Source organism: Mustela nigripes, chromosome 3 (assembly GCF_022355385.1).
Source record: "Mustela nigripes isolate SB6536 chromosome 3, MUSNIG.SB6536, whole genome shotgun sequence".
Taxonomy (NCBI): Eukaryota; Metazoa; Chordata; class Mammalia; order Carnivora; family Mustelidae; genus Mustela; species Mustela nigripes.
This window is the reverse complement of record NC_081559.1, coordinates 138937948-138951671: the sequence shown is the minus strand read 5'-3', so window position 1 is coordinate 138951671 and position 13724 is coordinate 138937948. Positions and strand designations below refer to the sequence as shown.

The window sequence follows — 13724 nt, the reverse complement described above, 5'->3', positions numbered from 1 at the left end:
TAAAGCTATTTGCACATTTCTCAAGATTGAAAAACACTGGTCTGGAGTAAGAGGGGGTCACATCTTGCTTCAGGGTGTGTATCACAATCAACAAGGAGAGGCTGGCATTTGACTGATTTCATATTTTCTTTCCAATACTACCCTTTTTCCTCTCTTTTTTTCTCTGCCCTACCCCCAGCTATGGGGTAAGTTCTAAAACAGTTACCATTTCTTATTGACCTCTTAGAATAAGATCACAAATAGGCCCTCATCCCTGCCTCCTTCCCCACCGTCATCTCTCCCCAAGATCTTCTCCCTTGCTCAGTGAGCCTCAGCACATTGTCGCATTTCAGTTCCTTCTATATGGAAAGGTCTTTTCTACCTCACACTTGTTTCCTCTTCTCCAGCTGACCTCCTGCGTATTTTCCAGGCTATATCTTACTCATCCTTCCGAGCTTAGCTCAAATGCCACTTTGTTAGAGAGATGCCTGAGCAGTATCTGTTGGAGTGATGGACGGATGGATGGATGGATGGGTAGGTGGATGGATGGATGGATGGATGGATGGATGGACGAATGGATGGGGAGGCCTTTCCTGATCTTGCAATCTAAATAAAAGTATCACTTGATATTCCTTTCTATAATACTACTTTTTCTTCTATAAATCAGCAATTTTCAATGATAGATTGACTTAGTATCTACCCATTGCACCTCAGTGGACTGTACATTCCATGAGTCATTCCATAATGACTTCATACCCATTAGAGGGCATTCCATTCAGAAGGCACTCACTGTGTATGTGTGTGTGTGTGTGTGTGTGTGCTGAGTAAATGAGCAAAAGGAACAACTGAAGATTACATTCACATCACTAAGCAACTGTAAACATTTTAAAGTCTTTTAATTAATGGATTATGTTCACATGGGACAATCCAAAGAATGATTAAATTTTTAAGACAATGATACATTTTGGCCTTTGAAAGGAAAAAGAATCTCAAGCCGAAACAGCCTTTGCATGCAACCAGCCTCCTGAAACTCTAATCAAAGACAAAATATATACTATAAGCAGTATGAGAGTCATTATAAAGGCTACATATTTTTTAGTGAAATTCAGTTATTGCTTGGACACGATGGCTCTTAAGATAAGTATGATTCAGTAGTTGCCAAACCATATCCTCATAAGGTAGATTTTTTTTTCTCATTTAACCAACATAATGATTTTTAAAAAAATTTAAAAGATGGTCCCAGGATCATCTCAACACATTTTCTTCCTATGTGTTTAACCCGAAGCCCCTCCCATCTCAACACTACTCTAAACCCCCAGGAGTGACAGACAGAAAAACCAGCTAACCCAGGTGCCAATCATCAGGAGTGAGGAGGGGGCAGGCCAGTGTGTCCCGCCACCACAGTGCCCAGCTAGTCCAGGGCCACATGAAACTTGCCAGCAGGATTAAGGCTATAATTCTAAACTGTCTGGAAACCTCAGGAGCTGGGGCTGGGGACACTTTGCTGTGTGGTAACCATCAGGCCTTCTCAGCTTAGCCCAGACCCTGCGTCCTGCTGCTTCTCTGAGATGGATGAAGGAGCCAGGCTGATCCCTAAAGACAGCATAACTCCGAGTCAATGCTCCAGAGATGCTGGGAAGGGAATGAAAACATTACCAGTCCATCAGCTGATTTGGTCTAGAGTTATCAGATTTTTGTTAAGGTCTAGATTTCAAGGCCACCCCATTAACAGCTTGCTTTATTTTAGAATTACTCACTATCTATTGTACACTTCTCCGGAGACATGTTCTTACACAGTGCTTTTGAATTTGGCTTTTACAATGATGAGGAGAACATTATTTTTAATTATCAAAGCATTCTGAAAGAGAATTCGTGCAAGAAAGATGAACTAATATTGGGATCTCTAGTGTCAGGCAACCCTGAATTTGTTTTATCAATGGATGTGCTGTAAGGCAGCCCACAGGAAGGAATTGCCCTACAATAATGTTTCCCTGAAGAACACTCCGAGTATTTATTAAAAATACAGATTCCCGGGAGGCCTGGGTGGTTCAGTCAGGTGAGCATCTGCCTTTGGCTCAGGTCGTGATCCCAGGGTTCTGGGATCCAGTTCCATGTCAGGCTCCCTGCTCAGTGGAGAACCTGCTTCTCCCTGCCCCTCTGGCTCCCCCTGCTTGTGCGCTTTCTCTCTGTCTCGCTCTTGCTCCTGCACTCTCTCTCTTAAATAAATAAATAAAATCTTAAAAAAAAAAAATACAGATTCCTGAGCCTCAATTCCAACCCACTAAGTCAGACTTCACCAAGGGAGAGACCTGGACGTGTGAATATTTCACAAGTATCTCCTGGTAATTGCCATGAGGGGAATTTTGAAAATTGCCCTACAAAAATTCTTCTTCATCAGAGAAATACATTAGGATAATGGAAAAGCTCTCAGAATGGATGCGATGGGGCCTCCCTCAGAGATTTTGCTAGGGGAGGGCGGAACCTAAACAAGCATCTTTTGAAAATGTTTACCAAGGGATTCTTACCCGCACTTTGATGAAGTATCAGCCCTAAAGGAATATTTAATATGGATCTGAGGTGTAGAAATAAGGCATAACTTAGCCTAGGCTGTAACACTGAAGAAGAAAATGGCAGGGCACACTTCCTTCTAGAAGGGGCAAACTTCTCAGAGCCGCAAACACAGCCCGACTGACGCACCAGTATACAGCTGGAGGTTTCTAAATGTCCACTCTGCCCCAGTACGGCAGACCGTCTATGAATTATTCAGTTGGTTGGTGAGTCAGAAATCACTCATGCCATCTGGATTACCCAGACCATCTTTTTCCATTGGGGACACTGTTTTTAAGGATCATAAAATTCATTAGGTCCAATCAGAGCCATACACGTTACTGCATCATGTGCCAGCTAGCGTATAGGATGCTAGTAAATCTACATATAAAGTATTGATTTTTCAGGTGGCGTGCTAAGATGCGAAGATTGATTGCAATTTGATTATCAATAGGTAGTACAATCTCAAGTTTCAAAATAAAAGCAAATCAAAATCCTCTTCAGGGAGGACTGCCAGCCCCTCCCTTTATTTTTCTCTGTATCTGTATATGTTTTTACACACATACAAAGAAAAATACAGCATGTTACATACACTATTCTGTACTTTGCTTTTTTCCAGCTAAAACGTCTTGGGGATTTTTCCATATCAGTTCATAGAGAACATCCTCATTCTTTTTTAAAGACCATGAAACCTGAGTTTCAGTTCAATTAAGCTTGGAGTCAGACCTTCCTTTTCCTTTGACCAAGGCCCACCTGTAATAAGTGTATGTGTGCGTGTGCATGTGTATGTTTGTGTGTTTATTTTTAAAAGATCACCGGGGTGATCAGTTCACCTGTCAGTTCAGGGCCTCTAGGAAGCAGATGCTGGGACAGAATTAGACACACAAGGCAATTACTGGGGGAACATACATGAAGGTTAGAGGCCAGAAGAAGCAGGAGTAGGTAGGGAAAGCTTATAGGTCACCATGTAGGTCCAAAACCCATGAAAGGAAAGAGGGAACGAAGCAGGCTTCGGTAGAGGAGTCTCAGATTGCAGTGTAGCCCTGGAAAGTTTCAGCCATCAATAGGGAACGCAAGAAATGTCAGCCTGGCAGAGGCTGTGTTGAGAAGGAATGTCCAGCTCTATAGCCATCCCACTGTTCTCGGTTATTGGCTAGCAACAGTCTAGGTGGAGCATGGCCACAGTGTGGATAACACCGTGATCCAAATTTTCAGCAGCTCGAGGCTGCTGACCAAACTCCCTCCTCGCAGCAAGTTCTCTTGAAGGAAGATCTGAGCAGTACACAGCCATGGCCACTAGCACCTCTCCTTGCATCGCAACAGTCATCATCTCCATGCACATTTGGGGAGCTCTCTTCTTAAGGGAAAGCTTAGGAAAAGGAAGTCAATGGGGCAAATGACTACAGTAGGTCTTGGGGCTGTGAATGATTATCTCTCCCTGTTCCTCTCACTGTTCTAAATCCTCCTCACCCTGATCTACCTACCATAGCAGCAGGTTTTGGTGGTTTACCTTGTGGTGGGACCCAAACCTTCATTTCTGGAGGGTCCAAACCTTGCTAAGCCATATGCATGCATCCACAGTTACAAGGGATCAGCGGAGTACTGGGAAGTACCCAATGGACCACCTGTGTTCCAACACATATTCCCTTCTGTCTCCATTGTAGAAAAGTCTCCTCCTGCTCAGAATTTGCAGTTCAACAGGACTCTCATTTTGTCCTTTTACAAAAGTACTTCCGCACTGGAGACCCCTCAGAGGATAGAATTGCACGGGTAGGAAAAACAAAGACCTTGAATGGGTCATTGGATATGATGTTGAATGAGGTATTCTTTCTTCTACCTCTTAGTTCCCAAACCTGTGCTTTCAACCTACCGAGCATACAGTGCTACGCAGACACTGATTTAGTGAATATACTTCATCCTGAAGGACATGGCTCCATCTTTGCAGATTATTACCAGCAAACTGAAATTCAGCTGTGCCTCTAGGAGACCATTCCATCATTCTGAGTTTGGCTCCTCACAGCTAAGGGCTAGAGGCATGCTGTATGTAATATGCAATGCAGCATGTAATAAGACTAAACAGTGGATCCCATGGTCAGGGCTCACTTTAGGACCTCATTCATTCTGAAGTAAGTCCCCTGGTCATTCGTGATGTTATGTGAAATTCCATGCCTGTGCATCAGGTATCCAGTAAGCTCCTGGATAATGGCGATACTGGCTGAGGTTCTATGAGATACACAGAATAGGTGTCTATCCCAAGACAAGATAAACCATTGGCTTTTCCAGGCTAGAAGGGGCCCAATATACAATCACCAAGATATTCTCAAGGACTAATGTCAGTTGCAGGCAGGCTGGACATTCAGAGGCAGCAGCTGCTAAACTGACCTTGATAAGTGTGAGTCCATGGATAACCTCCATCTCTGCTGTTGAGGCCACTAAGTTCACACGTCCCTTGTTCCAGATCTAGGGTGGTTGGCAAGGAAGGATGGCTGACATCAACTGGCTGAGTCCTTTTGTCTGCTTCTGTTTTCAGTGCCTCCCCATGGAAGTTAGTGACACGCAACACAAAACTCTTCACATGCCACTCCCATTCCCATGTCTCCATCCTAGAGCTCCATGTCTCCAATCTTCCAGTCCTTTTCATTCCAGGCCTCTGACTAGATGGTCAGGCTGTTGGCCATTACCCAGAAATCTACATACATTTCTACCTCATGCCACTTTTTCTTCCATACAAAGCAGATGACCAGGTTTACCACTCACAACCTGTCCCTTAGGAAGATTTTCCCTCTCTAGAGGCTTTCAAGACCACTCCCAAGTGCAGCCTCCATTCCTTTTCAGCTTCTGCCACATACTGTGCCTGTCTATCTATGAACTAAGTGTAGGCTTCTCTTCCTTTTCCAGCTGGTTGTACGGAACTTCAATCTCCCCACAGGTAAGAGCTACAGGCTAGCATAGCCCGCAAAATCCCTCTGTCCTCTGAGCTCCTAGGACACTGGGCACTTACTCGCTGTTTGTAGCTACCTCCCTTGTCCCTTTATTATTTTTCTTTTTTCATCTCCTGCCTTTTAGAGATATTTTATACCCTTAGAAGCAAGGTCTGGGCCTTATAATTCTCTACATATCCAAACCTAACCCAGGAATCATGGATACATGCAGACACACACACACACACACACACACACACGCACACAGACAAGTACACATGCACTTCATGTTTTGCTTCGGGTCCTGGGGCCTCGGGACAGACCTGCCATCCACCCTGTGTCTTCAAGCTTACTGCCTCTTCTAAGTCTCCCTTTAATCTGTTTTTATCTTTGTCATTGTGAGAACTTTCCTGAAACCCTCTGTGAGCCTCATCCTTGGACATGTATGCTAAGCCCACGTGGATCTCTGCCCGTTAGGAAGAGCAGGCAAAGAGCCACAAGGGACAAGTCATGGGAAGAAACCAAAGCACTGCCCTTGAGACTTAAAAAAGGCTCAGCTGGTGTTTTTATATCTGAATTAGACTATTTCTAAATTAGAGTCTTAGCCTCTAGGGCAGGATTGCCTAGTTGTGAAAGGTAAGCCAACAAGTATCCAGCAATTATACAAAATCCTGGTACCAAGAAGCTGATGCTTAGAACACAAAAGCCAGCCTAAAATCAAGAAGACTAGAAAGGGGTAAGAAGAACACACAGGGAATGAGACAGCTGAAGTGACGGGAGAGCGAGCAGAGGCGAATGGCACAGTTTTTTCAGAAGCTGAGGGAGAGAACTGCTCCCCAGTTTCGAATTCACAGCCGCCACTAGCAGGACAGGCACTGAAGAGATGGGGTGCTTGGGTGGCTCGGTCGGTTAAGTTTCTGCCTTCAGTTCAGGTCATGATCTCAGGGTTCTGAGATCAAGTCCTGTATCAGGCTCCCTGCTCGGTGGTGGTGGTGGTGGGGAGCCTGCTTCTTGTTCTGCCTGCTGGTCCTTCTGCTTGTATGCACATGCACGTGCTCTCTCTCTCTGACAAATAAATAAATAAAATCTTTACAATGTTATCTTAAAAAAAAAAAAAAACTGAAGAGATGCCATTATATCTGTCATCTAGAAGGTCCCTCCTGGCTAGATAAGCTTCACCAGACTTGTGAGGATAGAACTCAAATCAAGCGGCATGAGAATGAGACGGGGGATATGTAAATGTATATGATATATATGCACGATACATTAATATATATGTTACACGAATATAGTACACTTTCAAGGAGGTCAGCAGTTTTGAGAAGAACAAACGGAGGACTTGAGGTGAAAACAGAACCAAGAAAGTAGGACCGTTTTTATGTGGAGAACACATGAGCAATGATCGTTGGATGGAAGAAGAGAAATTACAACATATTCAAAGGAGAGAAGGAATGACCCAGAACAAGGAGAGGACAAAGAATATATTTTCCTCTGGGATGGAGTGGGTGGGGAAAGGAAGAAAATGAGAACCAGTGATAAGCTTTGGAGAGAGGAAGAAAGAGGGAGGCTGTTCCTGAGTTAGCTCTCCTCCTCTTGGGGGAGAAGACAAGGCCTCTGCTCAGTAGGAAAGAGCTGGGGCTGAGCAGGGCTCAGGTGACAGGCATCTGGAAGTTGCGTGGGAAGAGATCTGCTGTGTGCGTGTGGAGGGATTGACCCGAGTCTTGTCCCCAGAGTTCGCAATGGCAACTGGTACATGACGTGATTGCCTCCAGAAGGGGCTTCCTAGGAGCAGGGAATGAGATTGGAGATGCGGTGGGCAACAGGAAGTCACTATGGAAAGCACAGTATGATAGGGCCCTCAGGCAGGGAAGGGCTAAGAAGACGCGTAACATATTGAAGGAGTAGAGACTTTGGCAAGTCGATGGCTCGTTCCTGAATGGAAAAGACCAGAGAGTGTTGCCAAAGAGTAGGATTGTAAACTTCCAGTTCTCAGAGTTGGCTTACATCTTGGTCCAAGTAAGGTCCAGATTGCGTCTGAGGAGTTTAAGATAAAGGTCATGGCACGGGGAAAGACAACGGCTTGTGAAGCAGGATGGACCTGCTCAGGACAATGACAGGGGATAGTGCATGGGGCAAAGAGAGCATGAGCCACCAGTCCTGGATGTTCATGGGGGAGGGGCTCACAGAGTAGGAGAGGAGAGTGGACCACGGGGGGAGTGAGTTCACCATGCAAGTCTCCAAAGGAAGTGGTACTGAGCAGCTGCCAGAGAGAGGAGAAAATCAAGGATTATTTACTTATTGAATAATTTATTTCTAGTTTTCAACCTGCATTACCCAACTGCCTTCTGGGCATCTCCTCTGGGATATATTACTGGATTTTCTTCTCCTGAGTGAACCTATCTTCCCACCTCTCTAATTTACTCTTCTTTCTCCATTTCTTTAATTCTAGACAGTAACATCACCATTCATGTGGCCAGCGACTCTAAAAAGTAAGAAATGAAATTCACCTTCACCAGCCCTGCCTGCTCTCCACCAAGGCTGCTTTCTTCTCCCATCTGAAAGCTCTCATCCTTGTTCCAAAAAAGGACAGTAATAAATAAGAGAAACACAGAGTCCAGAGTCAGACAGACCTGGTTCGAATCCCAGATGGACCATTTCTACCTGGAATGATCTTGGACACATAAATATATTAAACCTGATTTTCTTCTTTGTAAAAGGGTTGTAATACTAGTGTTAATCCCATTATTATGAGATTTAAATGAATTAATGCATTTAAAGAACTGAGCACTGAATCTGGCATCTACTCTGCCTTCTAAATTGTGAAGACCATTAATTTGGGGATTTTCTTCTTCTTTTGAAATCAAGTAATCCGCAAAGCTAAGACCATATTTCTTCTTTATTTATTGTGGATGAACTTTTTAAATCATTACAAATGTTTTATTACAAATATGCTAAGAATAATCATTTCAATTTACTTAATCCAGTAATTTAAATTGTATACGCTTTTATAAACACACCTTGAAGCAACAAACACACTTTAGACAATAAACACCTACAGATTAGCTTCTGTCATTTGTAAATTTTAATCAAGTATTTCAATAATTAATTCTAATATGTAAATAAAATGAAGTCACTGATACATTTTTAAACACACCTTCATTAGAAAATACTAAATTCTAAACAAAACATCCTCACCAAAGGTTGCTACTAGACGTTCACACTCAAATGCTTACATTTCGTTACAAAATTGGGGCGACTGGAAGCCTAGACTAGCTGAGTTTTGAGCATGGGGAAAAAGAAACTGCTCCAGTGGTTGTCAGCCCCTGGGCTCCAGTGGCCTCCCCCACCCCACCTGTCAAACCAACATTCACATTCTCTTCTTACTAATCCCTCCTTAAAGCTAAATTCAACTCCCCCTTATCCAGGGCAAAGGTTCAGAGTGAGAGGGAAAATAAGGACATGACTAACTCTGACTGGTGAATTGCAACATTATTCCACTGCCTACTACCTGCTCTGCCATCATCTTCAGCACCTCTTCCTCCTCCTCATTCTCTTTCTCAGTCTTCTCCCACCATTGCTATTGAACCTGAACACTTACATGAATGAACAGATCAGTGTGATTGGGGAAACATTCCACTGTGGTGGCAGCAGATAAATGGCAGCATGGCTTGCGTGGCTGCTTTGCCAAAAGTTCTAGAAGCTACCAAAACTCAATACTAATTTTCTTCCATGAAGAAAGCCAATGGCAGACTCAGGTTAGGATTACGATTAGTTGAAATTTTGTATTAGATGTTTGGTGTATCTAATATCTTCTTCTTTTAATGAAGGTGCCTTCCAAGGAAGATATCTACTATGGATAGCAAGAGATAGATTAAGAGATAAATGGCCCTATCTTTTTGGTTCCTCAAACCTCTACATTCTATCCAAACTCGCCCTTTGTCCAGATGGACTAGACATCCATCACAGAAGCCAGACACTTTCTCTGCGCTAGTTTGTTTCAGAAAATCTATCATTTGCAGTGAGAGCTCATTAACAAAAGAAAAAAAAAGTTTCCACTGTGCTTGCAAACAAAAACCTAGCCCTGAAATATTCATATATGGATCGTAACACATACAAGTGTAGATTTAAAAAAAGAAAGAAAAACGGAAAGGACAAAGGTTACTTCATGAAAAAAGCCAGCTTAGAAAGAGGAAAAACATGTTGGATTTGAGCAACCACACTGTTTTTCATACCAAATAGAACCCCCAAAATTGATGGCAATGTGTCCATCTACACTAGCTCCTGATCCTGGCGTATCCCATAGTAGAGAAATGGAATTGTGGTTCAGCAGCAAAGACCTGGGCCCTCGTTTTCCCAGTGGCCTAAATCAATCCCTAGTCCAGGACAAGATGCTGAGCAAGATGCGTAATTATTTCAGGCCACTAGGGTAAGCACTATTCCTGGCAACTCTGCAGGCAGTGCCATGGGTGAGGGTTTCTAATTCTCTTTGGTGATTTGGTTCTGTGTAAACGGAGATTTTTCTTTCAGTATTTCAGCCAGAGAAGCAGGAAGGGCCAGCTCCAGTCCTGAGATAGAGCCAATCAAGGTCAATTTCCATTCCTTTTTCTGCATAGTTGAGTCAATTCTTTCCCTGCTTCCTATCCTGACATCAGATCATTTTTTTTCTGATTATCATATACCTACTGAGAGAAATTTGGCAGCCTCCGGTGCTCCCCCAATATCCAAAAGCCTCTCAGCCTAAGAAATGTCATGAATAACCCACAAAACAGTGTCCTCCAGAGGCAACCTCAGACCCCGGGACTATGAACCACAGAAAGGTGTCCCCCGTAAGTATTTTGGTGGTTGAGACCAATGCGGAGTCTATACTGATTCAACTTGTCTATTACCAAATCTCTAATTCTTGGCTTTGAACAGTACCACGACATACTCAAGTTAATATCTCACATAGGAAGAGAAAAACAAATCCTGTCATTCCCATTTGGCAGATGGTGAAATAGAGGTTTTCAAATTTAAAAGAGTTGCCTGAAGTGAATTCAACAAAACAGTGTTGTAGCTGGAAAGTAGATCAGCTGACACCTGTCCCCAGTTTTTTAGGTCACTGGCTTTTTGTAAGTTTAGAGCAGTGTTTTACTTACCATATTCCTCCTTGAGATCTTCTATTTACTTTGTTAAACTGTGGATACCCCGGGAGAGGATACCAGGTGTACATTCCAGACATTTACACAATATCCACGGACTGAGCAGTCTGCCTGTTGGGTACATAGCTCCTGGCTGAAGAATTTCTAAGTTGTCAGAAGAACAAATGAGGCATTAGGGGCTCTGATATGAAAGGAAATTGCACATACCCCTGCAAAGATAGATTAAAACCATCCTGTTCCTTATTACAAATGAAAAGCTGACCGATTTAATCTGTGCTTTTTCAAATTACATTGCTCTCCCCCTGTATCTTCATTAAATAAATGCAAACACATGTGCTTAGAAATGGGTAGGTGTAAAAGAACATTCTGCACAATTCTATCTAGGCTGCCAGAGATTTATATCACACGCACACATATATCTAGGAGATGTTAATTCATGATGACAGCTGAGCATGACAAATGCAAGAGTACACAAGTTGGAATGCCGGAAAAAAAATGCAACTACAAACGCCATGCAGACAAACACGCATACAGGAGTTTTCCCTCAACACGCACGTGGTCGCACTTACAGGAGCTTAACCACTTTGATAAACCCCAAACACAAACACAGGAGGCTCCGCAGCCCGCGAGCTGCCCCCACACATGCAGCCGCGCCTTCGTCTACCGGCAGGGATTCGCGCGCGTCCCTGGGTACACTCGCCCTCCCACCGGCATCCCACTGCGCGAACACACGCGCGCCAACCGCTCCCCGCGCCCGCCCGCCCGCCCGCCGGGGAAGCGTTGGCTCCCGGGGCTGGGGGCAGGGCCGGGTGGGGCCGGAGCGCCGCGGGGCCGGGCCTCGGCGCCCGGGGAGGGGACGAGGGGCGGGCGCGGGGTGGCGCCCGGCTCACGTGGGCGGGCGGGAGCAGCTGAAGGTCTGTTCCGGAGCCTGGGCTGTCCTCTCGCGCGCGGCGCTGGCCCGGGCGGCGGCGGGGAAGGAGGCGGAGGAGGAGGAGGAGGAGGAAGGCGGCGGTGGCGGCGGCGGCGAAAGAAGAGGGGAGGACGGGGGCGGCGTCGGACTGGAGCCGAGCGGCGGCGCGAGCTGCCCGGGGCGCTGTCGTGAGCTCGCCCGCCGGGCCCCCATCCCCGAGCTACACCCTGCCGTGCCCAGCTCTGCCCGCGTCCGTGCCCCCGCGGGGAGCGCGCCGGGGCTGCCCCCCGAATGACGGGCGGAAGGTTCGACTTCGACGATGGCGGCACCTACTGCGGCGGCTGGGAGGAGGGCAAGGCTCACGGGCATGGCATCTGCACGGGGCCCAAGGGCCAGGGCGAGTACTCGGGCTCCTGGTCGCACGGCTTCGAGGTGGCTGGAGGCTACACCTGGCCCAGCGGCAACACCTACCAGGGCTACTGGGCGCAGGGCAAGCGGCACGGGCTGGGGGTGGAGACGAAGGGCAAGTGGATGTACCGGGGGGAGTGGTCACATGGTTTCAAGGGGCGCTACGGGGTCCGGCAGAGCCTGTGCACCCCGGCTCGCTACGAGGGTACCTGGAGTAACGGGCTGCAGGACGGGTACGGCGTGGAGACCTACGGGGACGGAGGTGAGCAGCGTCGCAGGCGGCTCGGCTGCTCCGTGAGCTGGTGCGGTGGGCTTTGCCCAGGCTGCGGGGAAGCGGGGAGGACGAGAGGCGCACGTGTCCGGAAACCCGCCAAAACACCTGGGGAAGCCTCCCACCCATCTCCCGCGCCAGCGTGGAGACGCGACTAGTGCGCGGGGGGGTTGGTTCTGACCCCGTTCCTGGAACGGGCAGTGTGTCCACACCCGGGGGAGCAAGGCGTGAATATACCTGGCCGGCGCCAGGACTGCACTGCCACCAGGAGGGAGCGCCGCCCGGGTGGGTTGGGCAGGGGAGAGGACGCTGTCACTTGAGCCCGTCACATTACGTTCCTGATCCCTCCCTCTCCCGGTCGGGTTTGAAAACGCCACTCCGGTGGAGTTAGAGCGAACGCCCTGGGCTTGTGAGGCTGGCGGTCGGTGCTGACCGCTCCCCGGATTGGTTTCACGTGGAGTCGTATTTCGCTTCTGGTCCTCTAGTAGCCTAAAGATAGAAGCCAGAACCCCATAACTGGGATGTAGGGGAATTGTACCTTACTTGGAGTGCATTTGGAAACATCCTAGCTATGGAGGTGGAGAGGCCACCTGATGCAGGTGCGGCCTCAGAGGGTGTGAGTTTCCCTTCCCGGTTTTCATTCGGTTCCCAAAAGTAGTAGTTTTCCATCAGAAGAATGGTCGTCATTGCTGACCTGGAGATCTTTGGGCAAGTTACTAGGAACATGTCTTAGAAATGAACAATGAAGGCCACGTTTTAAGAAATATATTCAAAAGATACATTCCTACAGTTGCTAAGTTAGCAGCCACTTTACTCCAGGGAATGGCAGTATGGAATCACCAAATTGCGCTGAGGTTGTATGACCTTAGCACTCAATGAACAAAACTGTTATATGAACAAATATGAACAAAATTCACCTGATTTTACTATTTAACAACTTTGTGAAATAAATTGTGTATATAATAGGGCAGAGTTCCTTTTTTTTTTTTTTTAATTAGGAAAAGTATCCATTACTGAAACAGGTGTCAAAACCTGATGAATTTTCTTGTGTAATAAGCTGAGAAGGATGAATAGCTTATGCTTTAGCAAAATACATTTTCTGATGATAAACATAATCATAGTTAATTGAAAAAGGTTAGGGGAGGCAATGTCAACTTTTGTCGTCACACAGCTCAGAGTTGAAGGGAATTAAAAGGATCCAATTAAAAGTTTCTCCAGCCCACTGCATAAAAGCTTATACAATTTGTACACTTCACTTACTCAGCACACTTGGGCTGTATTTCAAATGTAAAATAGTAGGATTCAATGGTAGAATTTGATAAAAAGACCTCTCTTGGACCTACAGTATAAATAAAGGATATGGTTCTCATGGATTAAAAGGAGGCGGGGAGCTTTCTCTAATACTTTTATATGGGCTCCAGTCTTGAGTTTCACAGTAGTTAATTAGGGTCCTTAAATATTCTGAATGGGCATATAGTGCCTTGGTTGCCAGCCCTATAAATCTGTTAGCTTGTGATTGGATTTTATTGGAGACTCTAGGTCTGTAATGT

General features: G+C 45.9%; 2 protein-coding genes and 1 long non-coding RNA gene across 7 annotated transcripts in view; 2 read left to right on the top strand and 1 right to left on the bottom strand.

The window, feature by feature from the left end:
- The window catches only part of LOC132014096 (uncharacterized), a 150795-nt gene extending 142641 nt beyond the window's left edge, over window positions 1–8154 (top strand). Inside the window, exon 3 of the long non-coding RNA XR_009403209.1 lies at window positions 7897–8154. This is a non-coding gene — a long non-coding RNA (uncharacterized LOC132014096). The remainder of the gene's footprint in view (window positions 1–7896) is intronic.
- GDAP1 (ganglioside induced differentiation associated protein 1) overlaps window positions 1–11556 on the bottom strand; it is a 44611-nt gene extending 33055 nt beyond the window's left edge. Inside the window, exons 1-2 of one of the 2 annotated variants that reach the window (XM_059394744.1) lie at window positions 11476–11556; window positions 10583–10729 (exon numbers count right to left, since the gene is read on the bottom strand). In XM_059394744.1, the coding sequence (XP_059250727.1) occupies window positions 10583–10585 (3 nt within the window). In that variant the 5' untranslated portion in view covers window positions 10586–10729; window positions 11476–11556. Of the gene's footprint in view, window positions 1–10582; window positions 10730–11154; window positions 11364–11475 lie in introns of those variants that run through there. The other variant, XM_059394743.1, reaches the window with a different exon arrangement.
- A 38-nt stretch (window positions 11557–11594) lies between these two features.
- JPH1 (junctophilin 1) overlaps window positions 11595–13724 on the top strand; it is a 90663-nt gene continuing 88533 nt past the window's right edge. For all 4 annotated transcript variants that reach the window (XM_059394742.1, XM_059394741.1, XM_059394740.1 and 1 more), the window contains exon 1: window positions 11595–12165. In XM_059394742.1, the coding sequence (XP_059250725.1) occupies window positions 11787–12165 (379 nt within the window). In that variant the 5' untranslated portion in view covers window positions 11595–11786. The remainder of the gene's footprint in view (window positions 12166–13724) is intronic.